Raw genomic sequence first — 25,286 nt, 5'->3', positions numbered from 1 at the left:
TATGTATTATAAATTTAGTGTTGTAGATTTATTTGCAGGCTACTCGAGGCAAGCCAAGCACATCGAGTCAAGCCAAGCATCTGTAGTCATCCTGTCATGTCGGAGGAGAATAGTACCTCTGCGACTCAAGCGAAAGATGGGCCTGCTCAAGCTGAAAACACGATTTCAGGCAAGACATTCGGAGGTTCGGAAAGAAGCCGTAACCGACAAAGTAAAGAACCTATCATGGAAGGAGCGCTTGAGATAGGAGATCACTACATGGTCCGTCGTTCCGATGACACTTGGCGTAAGTTGATATTTACGTCGCAAAAGTTTGTGTCAGCTGTCCTTGCGCCTTTGAGAATTCGTTTTAGGTTGTACATTGATGCCTTATTTGTTGTTGTACAGATCCTGCAGAGATTATTCAAGTTCGCCCGTGCGATCACGACGTAGGAAAGTGGGAGTACTACGTTCACTACGAGGGATGTAAGTGACAAGTCGTAATACGTCGGAAAAGTGTATTGCCTCGGCCCGTGGTGTGAACTGGCACTATTTACGTATCTTGTGGCTTTTACCGTGTGTTTGTCGATGCAGATAACCGTCGTCTGGACGAATGGGTTGACCGTGACCGGTTCAACTTGTCGTCGTCGCAAAAAGAGGAGCTGAAGAACCCGATGGCGCAAACAGACTGCATAGAGCAGTCAGACCGAAAAATTACACGCAACCAAAAGCGGAGACATGATGAGATCAATCACATTCAGAAGGTGATTTTTACATTGTCAATGCTTATTTACACTTTGTAAGGCGATGCTGGTATTCATATTGCTGCTGCTTTTCAGACATACGCCGAAATGGATCCGACGACGGCCGCGCTTGAGAAAGAGCACGAGGCGGTAAGTGCAACGACGTAGTGTATTTCTTCGTCTTTAAACTAGTGTCACGCTAACTTTCGTTCCTTTTTTTCCCAACAGATCACAAAAGTTAAATATGTAGATAGGATACAATTTGGAAAATATGAAATTGATGCGTGGTACTTCTCACCCTTCCCCGAGGACTATGGAAAAGTGCCAAAGCTCTGGATTTGCGAGTTCTGTCTGAAGTACATGAGGCTCGAGAAATCTTACCGTTACCACCAGGTAATTGTAGCAGTGCTGTGTAAGTCTAGGTTAAGGTAGTTAGAAAAATAGTAACCATTTCAGATGCTAGGCCCTGCATCGTGTAGATGCAAGCTGTTATCGCAGTATCGTAGTGCAGAATGTTTCCATCATGTTGATACACTGTAATCAACGGGTGCTGTTAGCGTGTTGCAGAAAGAACATACATACTGTTACTATCGCCACTTGGCTCAGTAACAGATGAACAGCTTGCTTCTCCACTGAGTCTGTTTGATGACCCTGCCAAACCCGTGCGCGCAGTCGCATGGTATTTCTCGTATATTGCGGGCTTTCTTTCTTTGCTGGAAAAAGTAGACACGCAAGTGTACCTTGCTGAAAACACCCCTTGTGTGAAAGAGTAGAACAAGTGACAGCGATTCAAGAACACAAATTTTGTCCTCGTGTATTTGTGTTCTTGTCTCACTGTCAAACATTTCACACAAGATGCTTCAAAACCAACTGTCCCGATCAGTTGCGTTACTTGGAAAGACCTGATTTTGACATCTATTATGGCTCTCTACTACCCCCTAATCAACACCTTGATAATTAGAACAACCAATGAAAGGTCAGCTAACTACTTTTAATTAACTAATTGGGTATCAGGGACTAAAGAAATTGCCAGCAGTTTATCAACAAAACTCTAAACAACATAAACTTTGTCTTATACGAGTTGAATAGTCCGCCTTTCTTGAAAACTTGGTGCGTGATTGCTGGGATGCCCTATATTAGTACTTCCATTTGTGTTTGCATCTGACAGAAATCTGAAGGTAGAGAATTAGCATGAGCACATGAAGTCGTAGTATCGTGGAATATGTTGGCAACCATGTTGATTTCTCTGTCAGGACTATGCATTTACACAGACCCTACACAGTCCTGCATTTTGCCTAAGCATGTCTTTTAATGATAAATTCGAAATTGTGTTCAGCCCTTCACATCTATCCTTACTTAGTGTGTGCCTGTGTTCACTGTAGTCTGTGCTGCATAATTAAACTAGTAAATTATGAAGAACCACACAGTCCTTCAGAGCCTTCCAAAAACAAAAGCATTCTAACCTTTATTGTGCAATTTCTTTTTAATGGGAAATCTCCAAAATTTCTCAAATTATTTCATGACAGATTTATTGTGAAGAGCTTTTGTTATAGTATCAATATCAGCAGTTAATTTGTTATTTTCTTTCGTCTATTACTGTAATTTTTTTGTTTTAAAGTCGCAGATAGGCGTGGCCACAATAAGTCCGTGCGAGACTTGTCACTTTTTGGGACACATCCTCGATGTGATGTATTAAGAGCAAACTCTGTGTGAGTGATTTTGTGTGTGACAGCAAGGTGCGACAAAATAGGCCGTTGCATGACCAAATTGCTCGTTCTTGCCGCTCGATTGCTTGGTCCTGGAAGTCTAGAATTCATCGTGTGGACCGTGTGAGAGCACCTTGAGAAAATAGCCAGTTACACATCCGCAGGCCAGATAGATGCTTTCCTATGTCGCCACTTCTCCATGTGTTGTTGTGGCACACATCTTCTCCTTGATAGGTGTTGCTCGGTTTGTTTTGCATGCTCATTGCCACTGCACCCAAGACGAAATAACTGTTTCCATAGGTTCTACTATTTAGGCGTTGGTTGTATGCACTGTTAAAAAGTCACCAAAGTGTTTTCAGTTCGGTGTCCCAGGGGGTGCTAATATTAGCAGACTTTGTGTGGTTAGTTGTGCAACGGACAATTTTTTCGCTGCGATGTTCTTCAGTCACACGATTCTTGAAATGTGGCTGTTTCGGAAATAGACACAAAAGAGGTCGGGGCACAGCTGTCAGCAGTAGGGTCCAAATTCATGGGCAAATTGCAGCCCAAAGGGCAAGCCACTGTTAACCCTTTACTAATTGAAGCAGATGACCAAGCGTATCGCACTGCCATCTCCTTGTCACCTGCAGCTGTCGCTCGTATGGGATTTCACCGTCAAGCGACAGACTTCGGCGACAGTGATCTGCAATGCGTTGCTTGTCGTCATCACATGCAAAATAGCTTACACAGGGTTTATACTTTATTCATGGCATTGTGAGAAAAGAAAAACACCGAGGCACAGGTGGCATAGCATTTTCGCTGAGCAGCATCTACATAAGGGAGGCTGTCGAAGGCTCGAACTGTTCCTCACAGTTATCAGTACTATGTTGAAGCGCTAAACATGACTCGCTAAAGTTTTCCAGATCTTCTACTTTTGTGCTATACCATGTTTCCGGCATTGAAGAGGGTGGCCGTCGTCACCACAGCTGCCTCCGCGCCACCGTTATTAAAACCCAGGGGAACCAGACCTATGCTGCACTTATGCCAACTGCACTCATAATAATACATTTTCTGGAAAGTTTGTGCCACTTAACAGGGCCGCATCCAAACCAAAAATGCTAAAATGACTGCCATTTGTTGGTGCCGCTTATTAGACGAAACAAAATCCCTGGGCAACTGAGGCTCTTCGTTGGCATATATTGGAGAATACGCCTGGGCTAGTGAGACTTGCCTGTGGCATGTATTAATCGCAGGAGCAGGCTTCATCATAGGGGGTCGACAAGGCTTTCAGACAAGGGAGACAGCATGTCAGCTCATGCTCAGCTTAATTATCTATCTTATGCGCATGCTGCACGGTATGCACACTCCTCACAGTTTGTCTTCTCTCCTTACACTGCTGTGTGGAGGAGACAGTGATGCTTGAAATGTGCATTTCAGCAAACCTGTTGTGTTCTCATTGTTGTGATGATAGTCTCATTTAATGTTGCCCTTTTCAGAGTGAGTGCATATGGAGACAGCCACCTGGCAAAGAGATATACAGGAAAGGCACCATCTCCCTGTGGGAGGTGGATGGCAGAGATCACAAGGTATGTAATCGAAGCCTTTCCAGGCATTTTTCACACTAAATGCCAGTGCAGTTTCATTAAATTGCCCTGAGTGATGCGTATTCAAGCATCTTAGCCAGCTTTGCTATCTACCTTGCAAAAAAAGGTATGAATTTTTACCACTCCTCCCGATTGGACAAATGCGACTCAAAATTTCCCAAAAATTGCTTCTGCCTTTCATCATCAACAGCAGCCTATTTTTATGTTTACTGCCCAGGATGAAGGCCCCTGGTTTTAGTGAGACGCTATTTGTGAAAATAAACTCACTGTATGCATATACCTACCGTATCTACATGATTGTAAGTCGACTCTAATGTAAGTCAACCCCCCCCCCCCACATCGCGTGTGAAAGGGAAAAAAAATATAGAGCATACCTGCAGGTGCATTCCATAATCAAAATGTATTAGTAGCTGGCATAGTCACTGGACTACTACTCCTCACTAGTGCTGCCATCGCCATTGCTGTTATGGTCCCGAAGCACAACGCTGTCCAGCGAAATTCCGCATTTGCATACACAAGTGCATTTGCATACATTACGCCAACCAGACATGTCTGGTTGGCGTAAGTTCGCGGTCTTCTGCCATGAGCCACTCGTACTAACGGCAGAGCAGGTCCTTAAAAAGCGAAGATCCAGGCTTGTCTCATGACCATGTCGCACCTCACTGGCAGGGACCGATCATGCATTTCAGCGACGTACGCCACAAGCTTGGCCTTCAGCTCCAGAAAGCAGCCCGACTTCGGACTGCGGAACTCTCTTTGCTAGCTGTCACAGGTGAAACTTTTGCTTCGCCGCCGTCGCCACTCTTGCACCATCCATTAAGAAACGCCAAACTTGTGGCCCGCTGCACAGTTATTTGTTTCTTCAGCGTAAAGGATGGCAGCCCTCTTCAATGCCGCTGTGAACGAGTGCCAAATGTTTAGTGGACTCGGAGCACTCATCACGACTGAGGAAGCATGGAAGTAGCATGAGGCCGGCACTCAAATCGAATGCATGAGAAACTAAAGAGCTACAGGGAAACAGAAACATGCGAGCCACAAGCGGTGTCTGCACTTCCATGAACTATCGACACCCCCACATGACTGCTGCGTGCACTGTAAAACTCTCAAAAATGTCGAAAAACCCTTCCAAAATTTCCCCGAAAGTGAAAAGCTACGGGTGGGGCCATAGAGAAAACATAAAATTGGAACTACATTGTAGCTCCCCTGATATCCCGTTAGTGTCGCTTTTTTTTTTTCGGTGCCGTGTTTTGGTTTCGATTGTAAGTTGACCCCCTCATTTCTGATTTTCAGATTTTAAAGAAGAGGTTGACTTACAGTCGTGTAAATACGGTACCAGCTACACCATATTAGCTGTACAGTGTGTGGATGTTTACTATATTGTTTGGCTGAGAAAAGTCTATCCTGGAAATCAGACTATGTGCTACTATGTACTATGCATTTTACTAATGCCTCCCTTCTGTTTTCTTTTTTTTAAACAGGAACAGGAATAAACAGGAATAAGTCGTTTTTCTTTTTAAATGTTTAACGTGCTTACTAGAGAGTGACAGCATCGGGCAACATGGTGTCAGCCCGTCTTGACATAAAATAGAGTTCCGTGTCACTCAGGGAATTTGGAAATGTCAGCTTAGTAGATACCCTGGAATACCTAAGTGCCATCCATGTTTAGTGCCTTCACTGTTAGTGTGCTCTCTACTGCACCAGTTGTGGCACCGCTCAGTTTGATGATGACATCAACCTTTCTCACCTGTTGAATTATTTCGGATGTTTACAATCTTAAGCTATAACTATTTGCAGTGGCAGCACTGAGAAAAGTTTCAGAAACAGTGACAAATATTCAATAAATGTAATTAGGTTATTCAAATGAATAGGTGTGTCCAGTTTGCTGCTTTTTTTGCTTGCCTGCTTGCTTGCTTTATGGCAAATGTTCCCAAACTCTCTGGCCCTGGAGAACCCCACCTGCCTTCCGAGTGTGCCACAGAACCCTCCCTTCCCTGCCCGCTTACTTTGCCCACCGATATGCTCATATTTATGGCCTCGCTATGAATGTCGCCATTAATGAGTTCAACGGCTATAAAATGAGAGCGAAAGTGTGCAAGTTATTGAATCATATAAATAAGAACAACAACAAGTCTCATTGTGTGAAGTAAGAATGGGATTGGATTAGTATTAGAGCTGTTCGTGGAACCCCTGGGTTCCACGGAAATTAGTTTGGGAACCCTTACTTTACAGGATCACACTAACCTTTCGCCCACTTGACAAGTCTTCCTAAGTCTTGATAGAGGATCACACTAACCCTTCGCCCGCTTGACAAGTCTCCCTAATTGTTGTTTGTGGACTTTGGCAGTTGTGTATTTTATGGACAGTTACATGTACATCATGAATAATTCTGCTGGTTGTACCTTATGCAGTGTGTGTGAAAGTGGTAGGTAAAACCAGCTTTTGGAGACGTTGCTTAATGACACTTTGTACCTTGTTTGAAAGGCTTGAAGAGTCTGCAAACACAGTTTCAAGCTCTTCATGTCTTCCGTGCAGCTCCATAGCCTGGATTCCCAAAGCTGTATTCATGCTTGTGTGATGCAAAAAGCATATGACTATTGTGAAAAAATTGCTATGAAATGGCAAGGTTTTAGAATTCATTCAGCTATTTCTGCCAAAGTAAAATGTGCTGGGTTAGAGAAGTTGACTGTAACTGGGTGCATGATGACTACTTCCACTGGTTAAAGATAGTGTTGTCAGCAATCGACACTATTGACCTTATCTGTATTTACCTACCTTCAAGCTTGAGATAAACCACCCCATGTAATATGGATGGAAACTACATTGCAGCCTTCAGGGCCAACTTCCTTGGAGTAAAGTAGAGCTGATCAAGCCTGACCTCTGTGATGTAAAACCTTCACGCTGGTTCCTATCACTCATTTTGAAGTACTTATAGTGCTTGTACTGTGCTGCTGTATTTTATTTGTATGTTACCATTCGTTTACGTTGCGTATATGTAGTACTCTGTCGTTGCTTCACTCCAGTAGTTGTCTGAATTAACCAGTGCGCGGCCATATATCTCCAAATTATAAAGTGCTTGCTCGCATAGAGTAAGGCACATGGTATAAGCGGGACTTGATGGCAAGTCCAAATTATCAAATTGTTCTAATGATTAAGGGAAAACATGACAGATGAAAGTTCTAGTCGTGCATACCTCCCCTCACCATTCTTTTCCTGCTGCATTGTAGTCAAGTGCCTTAACAGCACGGGCAGCAGGTAAGACCAAAAACACATTAGCAAATGCCTGTTTTAACATTGGAGCATTGCATTCGGTTTGGAACATGAGATCACTGCCAAGGGTGACTAATAAAAAATGCAGCAATGTTATGTGGTGCTGAAGGAGTGCTGACACATGACTTTCAGTTTTTGAATCTATACCACTCTCTTCTTGCAAGTAAACATGAAACTTGCACATATGAAGGTTGAGAAACATACAGTTGTTTGATACTGAAGTTTGTCTTGGAATGCTGTACTTGGTATCACCAACATGGTCATGGTGTCATGGCACAGAGGGAAATTTGCTGATGTTGTGTGCCAATACGGCTACATACGATGACATTGAACAGAAGAAAACAAACAAGAATGCTACGCACGCTTCTGGCTGTGCTTGCAAGTGGTAGCCATAGCAATTGCTGGAGCAGAGCAAGCCATTGAATCATGACCTCATTGTGTAGTCACGCTCAGGTTACTGACTCTGAAAGCAGGTCCTTAGAAACAAATACTATTACAGTAAATTATTTAGGGTGCACTGATGCTTGCCAGTGTTCTTTGTAGAGTTTAGAAGCCTTGGACTTTCCTTTAACACAAGAGAATGACATGTCAAAAATATCAGCACTATCTTATTTTAACGCTCTCAACTCCGGTTATGTTCATTGGTTTCTTGGGGCACAGATCTACTGCCAGAACCTGTGCCTCCTGGCCAAACTTTTCCTGGACCACAAGACGCTATACTTTGATGTGGAGCCGTTCATCTTCTATGTGCTGTGTGAGGTTGACAAGCACGGTGCACACCTGGTGGGCTACTTCTCCAAGGAGAAAGAATCCCCGGATGGGAACAATGTGGCCTGCATCCTTACCATGCCACCATACCAGCGCAAGGGTTACGGAAAGTTCCTCATCGCTTTCAGTAAGTTAAAAGTGCTTCTTGCAAATGCAATTGTTGACATTGTTGGACAAGAGTTGCCTGGTACTTGTTTTTGCAAGAAGTGGCGAAAATTGTGTCCATCATCCACTGTGGTTGCTTAGTGGCTCTGACGTTAAGCTGCTATGCATGAGGTCAAATCCCGGCCATGGCGGCCGCATTTCGAGGGGGGGCAAAATGCAAAAACGCCCATGTAGTGTGTATTGGGTGCACGTTGAAGGAGCTCAGGTGGCCAAAATTAACCCTGAGTCCCCTACTACAGTGTGCCTCATATAATCAGATCATGGTTTTAGCACGTAGACCGCTATAATTTAATTTGAATTGTGTCTATTATGAAGGGAAGGTGTGAACGGGTTGTGTTCTAGGTGTTAGCTCCCCCTGGTTATGAGTTAAACGTTTAAACCCACAATGCCCAACATCTCATCCTGGATGCACTGAATTTGTAACCTGAATGCCGATTTGAGCACAGGAAACTATGCAAAACCCACAGTAGCGTCTTTGATGTGCTGGAGTGAAGTTTCAGCTGTCAGTAGCTAAGCAAACCAATTACTAATTAATTACTCACTGTACTAATTCATTTAAAACAACATTTTCTTCTGGCACAAACGTACTCTCCTTGGCCAGAAATAAAGTTGTATGCAATGGTGTGGTGCTTTGTGGGGTTAATCAAATTGAATGAAAAGCTTAACGTCTTCATCGAAACATAGCATGCAGTACACTTGATGCATAACATTCTCATTCATGTCATCACATGTGCACTAGTGCTAAGAACTGAGCTGAAGGTGCTTAAAATAGCATAACGTTCCTCTACGCTGCTGATAGTTGTTTTATGGATGTTCTGATGCGGCTGAGTAACATTTTCTGATTGAGCGGAAGTCTAGGTGAGTTGGCATTTGTTCACATTGAAACAGCGTGAACAAAATAGTGACCACAAGAAAGAATGATTACAATGCTAGTCCCATCCTTTTTTGCAGTCACAGTGTAACATTTCAGTGGTGAAATAAACCATTGCTGGAATTGACAAATTGAGTGACATTTATAAGAAGTGATGTTGTGGAACATACTACTGAAGAGGCAAGCAGTTATCGAAAGTGAGAAAGTGTAGGAAAACTGGAGTATCTTAACAGGCCAGTCATTTGTACAGCTTCTTTGTTTTGGAATAGACATTTAAAATTGGAACTTGGTAGGGCGGAACAGTTGGAGAACATTCTTCCTCTATAAGATGTACTACCGCATTTATTCTAATCTAATGCGCACCGTTTTTCCAATAATACGGATCTAAAAATTGCATGTGCGTTCGTTAGAATCGAGTAGTACGACCCTAAATCTATGTTACCATATCATCATCGGCATTCAAAAAATGGCTGCCTCGTATGCATTTCTAGCCTAGCTGCCATAGCTTCCTTCATGTGCATGCCTCCATATGCCTCCATGTTGTACATGTAACCGGGCACTGGTGTAACCTAATCTACCGCCTGTCTTCCCGTTTTCTGCATTTATTCAATCAGCATGGAAGCACCGACTGCGAAGACACGCAGAGTCCACCATGATGCCACATTTAAAAGGAAAGTTATCATGTGCGCTGAGCCAGACGGAAATCGGGCCGCATCACGGGTGTTCGGAGTTCCCGAAACGTGTGTGCGGTACTGGCGCAAACAGAAGAATATTTTCGCCAGCAAACCAACAAGGAAGGGTTTCAGTGGAACGAAGCAGGGCCGCTTCGCCGAAATAGAAGAGCTGCTCACGGAATACGTGCAAGAGCAGCAAGCAGCACAGCGGCCTGCGACAACCGATCTGCTGAAACTACAGGCGATGCAGTTAGCCCTACAAAAAGGACTAATGCGGAGTGACTTCAAAGCAAGCAGGTGCTGGCTATGAAATTTTATGAAAAGAAAAGGCTTTTCTCTTCGAAGGCGGACAGGGATATGCCAAAAATGGCCCGATGAATATGAAGAGAAATTGCACAGTTTTCAGCCGTAAGTTTTGAAGTTGTGCCATAGAAATGGCTACCACTTCGAACAAATTGGAAATGCCGATCAGACACCACTATACTTTGACATGCCTGCCACCACAATCGTTGAAAGGAAGGGGGCGAAGCAAGTGCGCATATTGTCTTCTGGCCACAAAAAAAACTAGTCACCGCAATGCTTTGTTGCACTGCGGATGGGCACAAGCTGCCCCTGTATCTTATCTTCAAATGGAAAATGCTCCCGAAAGGAATCGTGTTTCCGAGTGGCATGATTGTGTGCGCAAATGAAAAAGGTTGGATGACCACAGTCTTGGTCACTGACTGGATTGATAACGTTTGGCGGAAGAGACCCAGTGGCAGTTTAGGTCTGCATGGGATGCGTGTGCTCGACGCGTTCAGGTGCCAACCTTGACCAGTGCATCAAGGACAAGCTGGCTGCATGCAAAACCGACCTTGTCGTGATACCCGGCGGCGTGACATCGCAGTTCCAGCCGCTCGATGTCTGTTTGAACAAGCCAGTGAAAGATAGAATTCAGGCGCTCTATGCCAAATGGCTTGTCAGTGGCTGCCACGAATTCACGCCCGCCAATAAAATGAAGCATGCCTCGCTGCAGGACTTTACTGAATGGGTGAAAAATGCATGGTGCACGATCCCGTCTGCCATGGTAAACAAGGCCTTTAAAAAGTGTGGGATTTTGAATGCCATGGATGGCACCGAGGATGAAATGCTTTGGTTTGTTGATAGCGATAAGAAGTTGTCTGATAGCGACGAGTGATACATATTGCTCCATGCGGCTTGTACTGGCACAGTGAAAATTGTGGTGGCAAGGTACGCCATTTTTATTCATCACAACTTTAGTCTATTGGGAATAAATCTGTTTTTTCCAAATGACAGAAAATGGTATTTCTATATGAAAGCACGAGGTGCGCGGTATTGAACTCCTTTTTTTTTTTTCTTGGATATGGAAAACGGGTGCACGCTACAATCGAGGTTTTATTTTTTTTATATTTTTTTGGTCACGGAAAAGGTGCGCATTACAATCGAGGGCCTGTTAAATCGAGTAATTGCAGTAATGCTGCAATGTCATAACGTACATAAAATATACATCAAGTTCGTTCCTCCAGCATGTTTTACTGGATGCGGTTTCCTTGGTCTCTGAGCTGGGTGCAGTTGAAGTCGCCGAAAGTGTGGCGTCATGCTGCGTACTGTCCTGAAATTAGGCCATATGCTGCACTTACTAATGCGCACGGTCGGATAATATTGCAACCGCAGCAATTTTTCTTTGGAACTTTCCGCATTTTAGGTGTGTTGTTGTCTCTTCATGGCCTGTAAGAGCTTTTGTGATAAACTGAAGCGGTATGCTATATTTTTTTCATGCATAACACATTTTGTCATCTTTCTTGCCTGCTTTTTTTGTGGCACTTGCTACTAAAGGTCTTCTATACAGGCCTACAAGCTGCAATGGGTCTAGTTTGTAAAGCTTTGCTTTGGAAACCCTGCAGCTTGTTTTGAACACGATGCAAATAAACTGCCCACTTGCAGTACACTGTTGCTGTGAATACCTGTATGAAATATTTCTGTACATGCAGCACGCAGTCTACAATTTCGCCTGTCTTTTTCTTGAAGTTCTCGACATCCCTGCCACTACTTAGGTTTATTATACCAGCACAGATAAGCAGGATTGGTGTTGGACATATTGAAATGACATAGTCACATCCAGTGTTCAGGATGTTGTATTTACCTGATTTTAATGTGTTCTTTTCCGACAAAAAAGTGGATCCGAAAGTTTCCTTTGCATTACACTGGGATACGAAACCACATTTGCAGTGTTGGCAAGAGATGGTAACAGCCAGTGTCTTGAGAACATGTTGACAGAATGAATTTTTTTATCGGTTGGCGTCAACTATGCATCTTTTGTTACAAAATCGCATTCAAAAGATGTTATTTTACATGCTAAGCTAGCAGCAGCCAAGCTGTGTCACGTGATTGTGGTGCTGCACAGCTTGCATGTGTTGCAGGACAAACTGGTGAAGCGGCTAGTCGAGGCCTGGGCCACCAACCTATTTGTGATTGTTGTGGAACTCTTTAAGGAATGTGGAACATTAAGCACATTGGGCCACACGGTGATCGGCATGTTGCAGCCCATTGACAACGATAAAGAGCTGACAGTTACAGCTGTGGACATTAGGCGCGAATAAATTTACATTCTAAAGGATAAATTTGGCAGCCCAATATTGCTTTGCAATCGTTTTCTGCTGTAAAATTGAATGTGCATTAGACTTGGGTGCGCATTCTCTTGCTTTGAACAAAAGAACTCTGTGCATATTAGAATCTGATAAACACAGTACCTTCAGCTACAATTTGCTCTGCTAGTAATTGTTGAGAGGGTCTTATTTTGAAGATACAGTAAAAGCTTGTTAATTCGACACCCGTTAACTTGGGAATTCGGATAATTTGGACGGCTCTATTGGTCCCGGCCAAAGTGCATGTTAGTCAATGGGACCAAACCTTTGTTAATTCTCCAGAATTCGGCCCCGCACCGCTTAATTCCGACAAATGCTGACGGACTGCCGCTACACGAAAGTGTTGTAAACCAGCGCTGGCACCACTGGAGTGAAAATCAAAACCTGAGAGGCATCGTCATCAATTAGGCGGGGCGATCGCAGTGTCACCGTACGTCGGTGTCTTCTTCGCTCCACTGCGCCTTGTGTTGGCGAGTTGGCATCATCTCTTCTTGTAGAGTTTTATTTTTTCGTTGTCACCGTGTTTCGCATGCCACCACCGTCGTGCACTACAGTGATGGAAACGCCGGGAAAGCGGCAGAAGTATGAAGCCAAGAACTTGGCGACTAAGGTGGAAATTTTGCAGGCTTTGAAGAACGGCGAATCGCGACAGCACGTTATGACCAAGTACAGTGAAACCTCATTAAACCGTAGTTGGCCGGAGCTCGGAAAAAGTGTGTACTAAACGGCAGTACTGCTTAACCGACATAGCTTGAGATTGCCCACTTTCCTGTCAAAAACGGAACTCGGAGAGAGTGCGATGAAAGGGGAAAAAACATGCAGTATTTATTTACATCGCGTGACAAACGTGTTATTTTCATTTGATGCCGCGGCGGCCTAGCAGCGACAACAGCGGCCTCAAACTTGCTGAAGCTGTGAGCCAGCTTTTCAGCCAGCCCCCTTTTATCAGCAAACACTCGCATGGCAGATTCCTCGTTGGCGTTGCATACTCTCCGTGCATAGGCACGGTAGCGTTGCAGAAGTCACAGGGCACCTTTTCAATGCGGGGTACTGTTCTCATCGCGGCGATTGCATTCATGAGGCAGACGTAATGCGCAGCTTTTGCCGCTTTCGGGCCTGAATCGCCCGTGCTGTCGCTTTCCGTGTCTTCCTTATCACTGTCGCTAGGCGACACTTCAACAATAGAGGCAACTTCTTCGCATTCCAAATGCCACACACCGTAGTCAACAGTATACCCACGTCGCGTGCCAGCGCTGACTTTTCGCGTCATGTTCGATAGCGCGAACAATGTCTAATTTTTCTTCTATGCTAAGCACCCGGTGTCTTTTTTATCCGAGTTTCGGCATGACGTGAGTTCTCGTTTGCATGACGCCACAATACTCTCTGGCACAGTGCAGAAATGTGTTAGGTGCAGTTGATGTGGCTTCACGCGCAAACGCACAAGGCGCTTGGAGGCCATTGTGCTGATCTCTGAGGCTTGTTGTTCTGCCGGGCCGCCCGATGGAGACGACGCATCACTTGTTTGCGCGACGAAAAGTGGAAACACTACGTTTTAACTGATACATTCACAATAGGCTGGTACGGTTTATGTGGATACAAAACACAATATGTTCAATGGCTGCTGAGTCGGGGATTTGACTTTACTACATTTAAAACGAAACTACTGTTTAAGCAGGGACGGTTTAACAAGGTTTTACTGTACAACGTGAAGCGGAGCACATTGAGAACGTATGTGGAAAATGAACAACAGATTCTTCAAGCCTTCGAAAGTGAGAAGTTTCATGCATCAAGAAAGCAGTTGCAAACCGCAGCTCATCCCCAGCTCGAAGAAGCTTTGCTCCAGTGGGTTATGACTGTCGCAACGTGCATCTGCCTTTGAGCGGACCTCTCATCATGGCATAAGGTGAGAAGTACGCTGCAATGATGAACATTGAATCATTCAGAGCTCCAGAAGGGTGGTTCGCGAGGTTTTGGGAGAGACACGAACTCGTCTTCAGAAGTGTGTGCGTTGAAAATGTCAGCGTTGGTGAAAGAGTGACCACCCAGTGGAAAAACATGAAGCTGCTTGAGCACATCGCTGCATATGAACCAAGTGTAGTTCAATGCAGATGAAACTGCTCTATTTTTCAGAGCTCTGCCCGACAAGACGGTGACTTTCAAAGGGGACCCGTGCATTGGTGGCAAGAAGTGCAAGCAAACTATAACTGTGCTTCTTGCCGCCAATATGACTGGCACGGAGCACTTGCCACTTGTTGTCATCGAGAAGGCGCATAAGCCACGTTGTTTTAAAAACATCAAAAGCCTTCCTATCGAGTACAGAGTGAACAGGAAGTCTTGGATGACCTCGGACATATTTCGAGGCTGCCTGCAGCAGTTAGACTGGCACCTCATGTCTAAATACCGCAAGATAATTATGGTTGTTGACAGCTGCAGTGCACATAACTGTGGAGTCGAACTGAAGAGTGTCAAGGTACGTTTTTTTGCCGCCCAGCACTACATGTGTCCTTCAGCCGATGGACCAGGGTATCATTCACTACGTGAAGTCGAAGTACCAAAAGTACCTGCTACAGCGAATGATCTTATGCTCAGAAGTTGGAAAGCTGTATGAACTGGACTTACTCGGCGCAGTGCACATCATTGCCCTTGCGTGGAAAAATACACCTCTGCAAGTCATCGCCAACTGTTTTCGGCACAGCGGTTTTGTGAGGCCCGAGCATGCGGCAGTAACAGACGAGGTGTCAGCAGAGTCCACCGATGATGACTGCCTGACCTTCAATGCTGTCCTTCCCACAGATGTGACCCTTCAGGACTACATTGTGATTGATGATTGTGTCACCACGACTGGTCTCCTGACCAATGAAGAAATTATTAATGATGTCACGGGTGCCCGGGAAGACCATGATTCAGACTAAGAGTCATGTGAGGAGGTGCAGCTGCGACCTCATCGCACCTCACGAGAAGTCACGGAGGCGCTTTTGATATTGGAGGACGTTTGCCTGAGCACTTCCGACAGTTTGTGGGCTGTTGGCCACTTGGAAGAGTTAAGAAAAATTGTGATGTCAGCCGGAATCTGCGCGGAAAAGCGGATGACTATATCAAAATACTTCAGTAAATAAAGGTATGCTTCTCCTACTTGATTTTAAGGATGTTTTTCCTGTTCATTTGTTAATTCGGCATTTGGATAATTCAGACATTTTTCCCAGTCCCATGAGATCTGAATTAACGAGCTTTTACTGTACATAGTGGCATACCAGTTTGGTCACATTTGGGTTTTGTCCTCGATGTCGCTGTAAGTGCACATTATGTTGCAATAATTGTGCTGATTTTCACGTCTACGTTTTCTCCAGGCTACGAGCTGTCAAAGTTGGAAGGCACAGTTGGGTCCCCTGAGAAGCCTCTCTCTGATCTGGGCAAGCTCAGCTACAGGAGCTACTGGTCCTGGGTGCTCCTCGAGATCCTCCGGGATGTCCGTGGAGCCTTGTCTATTAAAGACCTTAGGTGAGAATGAAAATCGTCTGCCGTGGTTGTGTTAAAAGTTGGAGTGAAAGCTACTGCAGACACACGTGTACGCACGCATGCGCAGACAGACAAACATTTGTGCAATGCAGACCTGTGCAACCTTGCTTTAAAGGTGCAGTTTATAAGCAAATTCGTATCTTCTCTTCTTTTTGCATAACAGCACTATGTTACTGATGAAATATCATTCATGACATCTCAGTTTCGCTACCTACTAACTCCTGTATATGTGCCAGAGACTAGCAGAAAGAATGTCACTTGTTAGACTGTAACATCACCATGGCACTGCTAGTGGCTTGAGTCATGTGCTGTGAATGTCTCGAGTGAAATTTTTTAAGGAGACTACTGCGGCGTCACAGTTTTGGGACTGCAAGCTGTCTTCCCGTGTTTTTTCATGTGGCAAGTGAGTGTACTCTGAAGTTAGAGGCAATTCAATAAGCTAAGTGTGGCATTTAAAATGCAGTTCTTCATTTACTTGGCAAAAGCTTTGGTGCTTGTCATTATTCATGTGCAAGTATTCAGTATTTTCAAATACCATATTTATTGGAATCTAGGCCGATAGTGTTTTGCAAATAATCATATACCAAACTCTAGGGTCGGCTTAGATTCGAGAATTTTAAAAAATGTGCCAGTCTCTAACTCCATATGACAAATATGGTGCACAGCTACTGCCATCTAGAAAGGTCAGTATCGCAGCTGCTGCTGGCCGCACCAGTAGCCAACTGAAGTACACTTGCGACATCGCCATTTTGACCTGTGTCGTATCGGTATGGTGGCTAAGCATCAGTGTGCGGTGTGCGGCATGGCATTATCGTAATGGCACCAAACAGGCGATGCCACAAACGAAAAGTTATGCTAGCCACGGAGGCACTGTCAAACGTTCGTTCAAGCCGGGCGGTACTTCAGCATTGATGAGACAAACGTTCGTCGTTGGAGGGAGCAACAGGAGATACCTTTTGGGTGTGCCGCAATGAGCAGATGATAGCAATAAGCACACGATAACAGAGAAGTGCTCTTCACCGAAATCACGCCGCATTTTGATGCACAGGAGCCATGCCGCACTGCCTGCACATGCGTGGGCGCACCGATGTGAGGTTGCGTGCATCCTCAAGCGTACGAAGCTAGCAGCAATGATGACGTCCAGTGAGCTTGGCATGTTCATATTAAATAAATGCTGCTTTCGTTTTGTGAACGCTGTCCTCACTGTTTTGTTCAGCTTACATTCGAGGTAAGTTTATTTTTTCTGGCTTCAGGCATTCAGGGGTCGGCTTAGAATCGGGGCCGGCCAAGATTTGAGTATACAGTCGAACCTCGATATAACGAACCTCAATTTAATGAAATTCTCGAAATAACGCACTTTTTATTTTTCCCAATCTCTGCCCCATTGAAAACCATGTATTTTAATTCGCGATTTAACAAGGTCACTTTATACTGTACAGTCGAACCTCGATATATCGAACAGCGCGGTGATCGCAAAATAGTTCGATATAGCCGGAATTCGATATATAAAATCACGTAGAAAACGTGTCAAAAACTAGCGCAAATCAATCAATGAACCAATCGTGGCGCTATAGATACTCACATGAAGCTTCAAACAAAGTATTTATTTTGTTCGCTGAAAGTACTGAAGCAGCGTAGCCTGCTTCATATTGGCAACCGCGTGCTTGACCACGGCGTCCTCAACATAGTCCAAACGGTCCACAAGGGACAGTCCAGTGCCTTCTATTGCGCCGCAGTAGCGGCGTACAACGGCCAAAGCAGCTACAGCCTCAGTAGCAGTCGGGAGCGGGGCAACATCAGCGCTTGCTGGATCAGCCTCGGCAGCGTCTTCGTTTGGCCGCTCAGCAGTCACTTCTGCCGCGATATCCACGTTTGTTAACTCCGCCACTGTTCCGACGCTGTCGTCACCGCCAACGAAGTCCGCAATGCACATGATGTGTGGCTCAGCACAGACAAAGCACTCCAACTAGCTCCCCGGCCGCCTTGACCACGCGCGCACGGCGGGGGCAAGCCTCGTCGTGCGCGCGTGATCGAGGCGGCTTGCCCCGCAGTGTGCGCATAGGTGCGCGCGTGATCGAGGCGGCCGTGATGGCTCCAAGCCGCCGCGCGTGTACGCCGCTACGTTCAAATGGCGCCCTCGGCGCAACCGATGTGGGCAGCTGTCGTACGCAGCAGTCTGGTACGCCGATCGCGCCGCCGCTATCTTAAAGAGTGTTGCGGGAAAGCTCGCCTCCTGTCAACAGAGCGCACTTGGTCTGGGGCGGCGGAGTTCGATATATCCATTTTACATCCGGCCCCGTTCGAAATAAAGAATTAAAAATGCATGCGATTTTCCATGTGATATAGAAATTGTTCGATATACGCAATAATTCGATATATCCGTGTTCGATATATCGAGGTTTGACTGTACTTCCGATTTAACAAAGTCCTCGCGCATCGCACGAACGTACCAGGAGCCTCCTTGACTGGCAGGCGAAAACTTTAGCTGGGCATACAGCGATTTGCATGCGCCCTTTAATGCTCAATTTCCCCGGCGCGCTTCAATACGTGGAGCAGAACGTGCCGCTGCGCCATCTGTCGTGTACGTATGAAACCCGCAGCGGACGCGCTCATGTAGTGCTAGCCGGAGTGCTTCAGAAGTTCCGGAACGCGTGATGCTATGACGTCAGCGGCCTGTTGGAACGGGAAAGCGTCAGTCGGAAGTAAGTTTACGAACAGAAGTTGTTGGGCACGTTTTCTCAGTTGGTTACCGTATTTACACGATTGTAAGTTGACCACTTTCTTTAAATTTGAAAGTCTGAAGTTGGGGGGTCGACTTATAATCGAAACCAAAACATGGCCCCGCTAAAAAAGCGAGACCAACGGGAGCTACAACGTAGTTACTATTTTATGTTTGCTCTATGGCCCTACCGGTATCTTTTCGCTATCCCGCGTGTTTGTTCGCTTTTCGGAAGGGTTTTTCAACATTTTTTGAGAGTTTCACAGTGCATGCGAACACTCATCGGGGGGTGTCGATAGTTGATCGAAGCGCCGCTGTTCTCATTTGTGGCGGCACCCTCAGAATGGCGGCGCTTGCGGGGAGTATGGGTAGTCATGGAAGAGCAGACACCGCTCGCGGGTTCCTTTCTCTGTTGAAAGGCATTGGCATTAGTTTGACGCGTTCCACTTCACTGCCGGCTACGTGCTACTTCTATGCTTCCCCAGTCGTCATGAGTGCTCCAGGCCCACTAATCGTTCGGCACTCGTTCACAGCAGCGTTCAAGAGGGCTGCCATCTTTTATGCCGAAGAAACAAATCACAAAGGGCTGGTGCGAGAGTGGCGACTGCAGCGAAGCGAAATTTTCACCTGTGACGCGTGCCGAAGTGGACGCTTTCCGGAGCTGTAGGCTAAGCTTGCGGCTTACGTCGCTGAAATGCGCGATCGGTCCCTGCCAGTGAAGTGCGGCATGGTCATGAAACAAGCCCGGACCTTCGCCTTAATTTTAAGGCCCTGCTCCACCGCGAGTACAATGACGGTGACGAAAGTATGGCGTACACAACAGATGTTGACTCGTGGCAGCTGCTCTGCGCTCTGTGATATTAAAAAGCGGCAGATGAAGCTGACGGAGTTCTTCGCTTCCACCCGAGTTGCATAGAATTGCTCTGCGGGAAGTTAAATAAAATATTCCAGCGTTCATGAATCAATGTCCTCATTGCTTTACTGAGCGCGGTATCATACGATGGTAAGTGGTGGCCTCATGGATCCACCAAGTTAGTACTACTTCCAACTTTCTTCGAACGAATATTCAAGTTGATAGCTCTGGTATGTGCATAATATTTTTTTCTTTACGCCATGGGTTGCCATGCCTTCGTGAAAGGATTTTTTTTTACTGATGTCAAATCATGATGATGATTGCACTGATGGCCACATCTAGTGGCAGCTATGAGCGCTAGGCGCGGCGCTTGCTGCAGACCTGCTCTTCACCGTACGCGTAATGGAGAAAAATGCGTTCGTACCCACTGGCTATCGGGCATCATGCTCATGGTTGTGTTGTTAGTTCCGGGGTTTATTGGTTATCTTTGTAATTTTGCTATCTACAAAGTGCCATATGCCAGGAGTGTTCAAAGAACCTGCATCATTATTTGGACTGCTGAAACATGCGAACCTCGACTTAACGAAACTCGCAATTTAACGAAATTTTCGGCTGCAAATTGGACTTTGTTATACCGAGGTTCGACTGTATACGGTACCATATTTGCACAAATCTAACAAGCGTCTTTTATCCCAATAAAATTGGACTGAAAATTCCCTGCATGTTACAATCGGTTACGAAGCCGAAACCGCGTCTGTGCCGTTGGCAACAGCCTGCTGTTAGAGCTGTCAGAAGCAGCATCATCGTCATCATGAGATGGCGGCAGAGCGCATTTTCCTGGAGGTTGCTGTAGGTCTACTGTGGCTTCATTTTGTGCACACCTACAATCGCTTTCGGAGATGCTATCACTTTCGCGAGATTTGACGCGACTGGGTCCCTCATGCGTTGGTGCATACTGCCACCAGCGTCTCTGACACTGTGCCGAGCTTACTATCTAAGTAGACTGTCAGGAACGCTCTATGCTACAATATTTTGACAAGTCTGATGCAAGTGATCGCTCAAGAATACTGTCATGTTTGCTTGGTGTCTGAGGCCAATGAAGCACGAATGGTGACGACGACATGCTGATTTCATTATGAAAGCTCATTAAAACAAATAAAAAGTTTCCATTCTGTGACAATTTTACATGTCTCGTTTTTTCTAATCGCAAATGTGGGGACATATTATATTTTTCTTTTATAAATCTGGCACATATTACAATCAGGCGCATGTTACATTCAAATGCACTTTTATTTTCTTTAAGCCTGCGAAAATTGGCTGCTTGTTAGATTCGGAGGCTCGTTACATTCATGCATATATGGTATTCGATTGAATCTTATGCTTTTCGGTGTTCACTTCGGTTTGTATTTCGGTATTTGAAATTTTCAATGTACAGTTAAACTTCGTTATAATAAAGTCGGTCAAATTTGCACTTTGCTTTGATATATTGAAATTTTGTTATTATTTAGCCCATTCGCTGCCGCCCGCTGCGCGTGCATGCAGGCCATCTGTATCGTGCATTTTTTTCACTGAAAGTGTGCAGTTAGTTAAAAAACGCAGTTAAGTATGTTGAGGTTTAAATACATGGTGTTCTATGGACAAGAAGTTATAAAAAGGTAAATACTTCATTGTATCGAAAATTTCTTTATATTGAAGTTCGTTATACAGTTAAGCCTCTATATAATAGTACAGTCAAATCCACTTGTAACAATCCCCGATATAACACTCTAACGGTTATAATGACCACATTTCACTGCAATAATGATTTTCTGACCCTGCCTATTGAAACTGCTTCCATGTATAATTAACATTCTTTAAATTGCCGTACTTTTACAATGAACACTTAACCTGGTCAAGGCGAAGTACCAGAGTGCGGAAGCGTGATGAAACTGAGCACATGGCAGCGCACGCCCTTCTCCAGTCCAACCGTGGCAATGATACGGCCTTCGAGATGAGTGGGCAAGTGAGTGCCGCATGCAGATTTCGACTCGCTTTCAAGGCACGCTTCCAGGATAAGGCAGCATAGCAGCATGGCATTGGGCGTGCAGGGGCACATGCGCCAGTGCAATATTGTATGGCACAACACAGCATTTTCGTTTTTACACAATTGTCCATGCCGCGCAACATGTATTGCGCCTATTTCACCGATTCGGAACGACCATCTATGTGCCTCTATCATGGGAACAATCGTCGCTCAAGCGTTCCCGTCGTTACTGTCGATATTCACACGGCCCGAGTCAGCAATAACGTTGCACCACGTGCTGCCTCCACGCAATGTTCCTAAGGATCGGCAGTTACTGCGCCGTTATCAGGAGATCAAGGTTCGGCAGTGCTTGATTTGTGCATTGCCAATTGCTGATAACAGTTCGCGGTGATGTTCTACCTTTTGAACATCGCAGCATAGAAACGCATGATTTTACAGCTCTTGTGTGGCTGACATGCCACACAAGAGCTGTAAAATCATGCGTTTCTATGCACGCCACCATTCAGTGAAGCTCTCTCGGACATCGTCGAGACCACGATGTCGGAGAGCTTCACTGAATGGTGGCGTGCCGCAGTAGTTTTCAAAGTTTGCAGTTCCTGCCCACAACGATGCTTCACTCTCTTGTGTAGAGTACAGTCATATTCTGCTGGTAGTAAAATATATCGCAAGCTCTCGAATAACTAATGGTGGCTGCGCTTGCAGTTTCGAATGGCAGGTGATCGGAACCGGGCACCGTTTTTAAAGAGTTATACGACACCACATTTCGTTCCTTAGGTGAACGTATCTAACAAAAATAACAAAAACGGCAACGCACCAGGAACAAGAAAGACACTGAAAATCTGATTTTAGGATCAAAGTGCTGCCGAATTGCAGCTGCTGACACTAGCTTCAGTGCGATAAATATTCAGTGGTTTTTAAGGACGAGTCCGTATATAACGAACTACTGATATAACGACCAATTTATGCAGAACTGTTGAGTTCATTATAAATGGGTTCGACTGTATGCACTAGTACAGTCAACCACGAAAGTTTACGGACCTCGGTATCTCAGAAAGTGTCCGATTTCCTAGCGGCCTGTAATGGCACTCAGTAAAACCGAACATCACAACGTTGTTCACATATACCGGTAGAGGCTGTAAATGTGAATACGAGGCTGTGTTGCGAGGCTGCGCAGATATTCAGCTTTTTCTCAGAATCATGTTCCGTAAAATGTTGTGGTTGACTGTGCAATATACCGAAGCCTTATGCAAATTCCTGGGGTGAAGTAAAGGCACAAATTGAAAGGTGCAGGGTAGGGCCTTGAAGACGCTTCGCATTTTTGATTTCATGGACGCTGAGTCGCTTGAATGTTGGCTCATTTCAGCCAGATGACCAGCATAACCCAGGGGGACATAGTGACGACACTGCAGAGCCTCAACATGGTGAAGTACTGGAAGGGCCAGCACGTGATCTGCGTGACACCCAAGCTTGTGGAAGAACATCTGAAGAGTGCCCAATACAAGAGGCCACGACTTCAAGTTGACATCTCTTCTCTGCGCTGGACACCTCCGAAAAAGCGACCTAAGCAAGGAAAGAAGGCCTAGCTTTTCACATAGGACATGCTCTCGTGTAAAACGGACTGGCATATTGGCACAATACTGCAATGCGCACAGGATTGAATATGCACACGTGAGGCACATCTTTCGCTATTTAAAAATCATCGTCATTATCTGCATCATGAATTTGTACTATTTTGTAATATAGAATATAAATAAACTGTCACATGTTGATTCGTTAACCACTGTGCTATTGAATTGATAAAAGTGATGTGATTCCTGTGTTTATTGTGTCAAGCTTCCTAAACGCGCTACATCAGGGTGCACTCAGGCATAATCTGAATAACTTATGCTGAGTCTATGCTAGGATTTTGTCTTTGCTGTCTTTCTGGAAAACACTCAGTTACTCGTGACTTTGTAATGTGATTTCATGCTGTCATAGAGGAGACTTGTGTTCTTTGGACCTAGAGAAAATGAACTGGGAGTGTACTGTTGTTGGTATGGACGAGTGGCATTCAAGTACTGTGGCGTGACACTGTTGAACTGAGGGTAACAACTAACGAGGCTGTTAATGACGTACGACCGCACTCTAATTTTTTTGCAAGAAAGGGTGTGCATTGTCTAAAATATTGAATGTCAAGGTATCTTATTGACCAATATGTACAACAGTTAAAAAGCATTTACTGCACCAACTATACCGACAGAATCAGCGTGGTGGCTGCAGTTTTCATGATCTCATGCAATTTGCAAATTACGCACTCGAAACGTGTTGGGTGGACTCATACAAAACTGCTATAACAACAAGGGCCTCTTCACAGTGTAGAAGTTGCAGCAATGTCATACAAGCTTCTGCAAGCCTGTGCAATCTGCAAAGGCAGTGCTAAATATACAAAAGTTGTAGTCAGGCAATAAGTTTGCTAAATTGAAATAAATATCGTGTGGACCTTTAATGATATCAGAGAGACAAAGGAAACTTGGTATGATTGTAAGTTTCATTAGACACAACTTCACTGTATTTGTGTGCTGTTTGTTCGAAATCGCACATATAGCAGGACTCTGAAAATATTTACCGAAAGATTCGGTCCTAATCGTGCCCCTCACAGAATACAAGAGATGTGGTCAGCAGCGAAAGTTCTGGTTGCGACATCTTTTGATGCTTTGTCCAATCACAATGCATTAGAAATGTTTTTGCTCTACATGGGCGTTCTTGTTGAAGAAAAAAAATTATGCTGACCCGACACACGTCTTGGAATCTGTGGTCAATCAAATGATATAAATTTGCCCATTTCATTCTTGAGTCTTTGGTGTAAAGGAAATTGGCATGCTCATTTGCTCTTGCGCACCTGTGCTACACAATGTGATACATGCGGCAATCATATAAAACAGCTAGTTGGTGTCATTACAATCGTAAATGTGATTGTGGCATAATTTTTGGGAGGTTTCATAAAGAAAGCTTCGGTTTAAGCAGAAGAGAAAGGAGAACTGTATGTTAGCCATTGCGTCTGTGCCAGCGCTTTACACCAGCGGCTAAAATATTGTCGGTCACTGCAGCCATCATCCATCCTTCTCCAAGGCATCCAGGTGCCTCACGCAGCCCCTGAGGGACTGAATCATCTACAGCACCTCCTGCACGGACAATGTTGAGGCAGCCTGCCCTACTGCGTCAGAGCAGCCGTTTTGGCCGGCACTTTCGCTATCCAATGCAGGCACGTTTGCGACGATCGCCTCATTGGTTACACTTCTTTTCCAAATCTATAGCAGTGCACTTTCTTTTCAGTGGTAACGTCAGCATTTCCAATTATCAGTGGGCGGATCAGCCATCTTCCGTTTTGGCGGATTTTGCTTTCCATTACCTTTCAGCATGGACACCCAGCAGCCAGATTTCATCGTTTCAACCGATAATGCAGCATGGGGACATTGTAGTAAGCGGGTTATTTCCTCATAGGAAACATACGAAAGTTGACAGTGCAGCAACTTTGCATTGTTATAACCGATATAGTATTGTTAAAACTGGTATCGTTACAAGACAAGACATGACGTTACAGGACTGCACACAGAAATTGTAGTGAGACAATAATTTTGCTAAATTGCAATAAATGTGATATTGATTTTAATGAAGACAGGGAGAAAAAGGAATCTCTTTCCCATCCAAATCCTACTTGGTGCTCTTTAATCAGAATGTTAGTGAAAGCTTGCTTTATAAACTGCACGGAAGTGCATTTTTGACGAAAATAGATTG

At 44.9% G+C, this 25,286-nt stretch overlaps 1 protein-coding gene across 1 annotated transcript; it reads left to right on the top strand.

Moving 5' to 3' along the window:
* The first annotated feature begins 62 nt into the window (after nucleotides 1-62).
* Nucleotides 63-23,289, top strand: mof (males absent on the first). Its single transcript, XM_050171369.3, has 9 exons — nucleotides 63-286; nucleotides 388-465; nucleotides 574-743; nucleotides 819-872; nucleotides 951-1,115; nucleotides 3,904-3,993; nucleotides 7,939-8,173; nucleotides 15,749-15,899; nucleotides 22,876-23,289. The coding sequence occupies exons 1-9, from the start codon at nucleotides 97-99 to the stop codon at nucleotides 23,093-23,095; spliced, it is 1,353 nt and encodes a 450-aa protein (XP_050027326.1). The 5' UTR covers nucleotides 63-96; the 3' UTR covers nucleotides 23,096-23,289.
* The last annotated feature ends 1,997 nt before the right edge of the window (nucleotides 23,290-25,286 follow it).

This window comes from Dermacentor andersoni, chromosome 6 (assembly GCF_023375885.2).
Source record: "Dermacentor andersoni chromosome 6, qqDerAnde1_hic_scaffold, whole genome shotgun sequence".
NCBI lineage: Eukaryota > Metazoa > Arthropoda > Arachnida > Ixodida > Ixodidae > Dermacentor > Dermacentor andersoni.
The sequence above is the reverse complement of the archived record's forward strand: the minus strand, read 5'-3'. Positions and strand labels throughout refer to the sequence as shown.

What these genes read in the sequence shown, in the direction of transcription:
- mof (XM_050171369.3), top strand. Translation starts at nt 97, where the DNA reads ATGTCGGAGGAGAATAGTACCTCTGCGACTCAAGCGAAAGATGGGCCT. An exon ending in TCGTTCCGATGACACTTGGC is followed by an intron (nt 287 to 387) that starts GTAAGTTGATAT and finishes GTTGTTGTACAG; the next exon opens with ATCCTGCAGAGATTATTCAA. An exon ending in AGATCAATCACATTCAGAAG is followed by an intron (nt 744 to 818) that starts GTGATTTTTACA and finishes GCTGCTTTTCAG; the next exon opens with ACATACGCCGAAATGGATCC.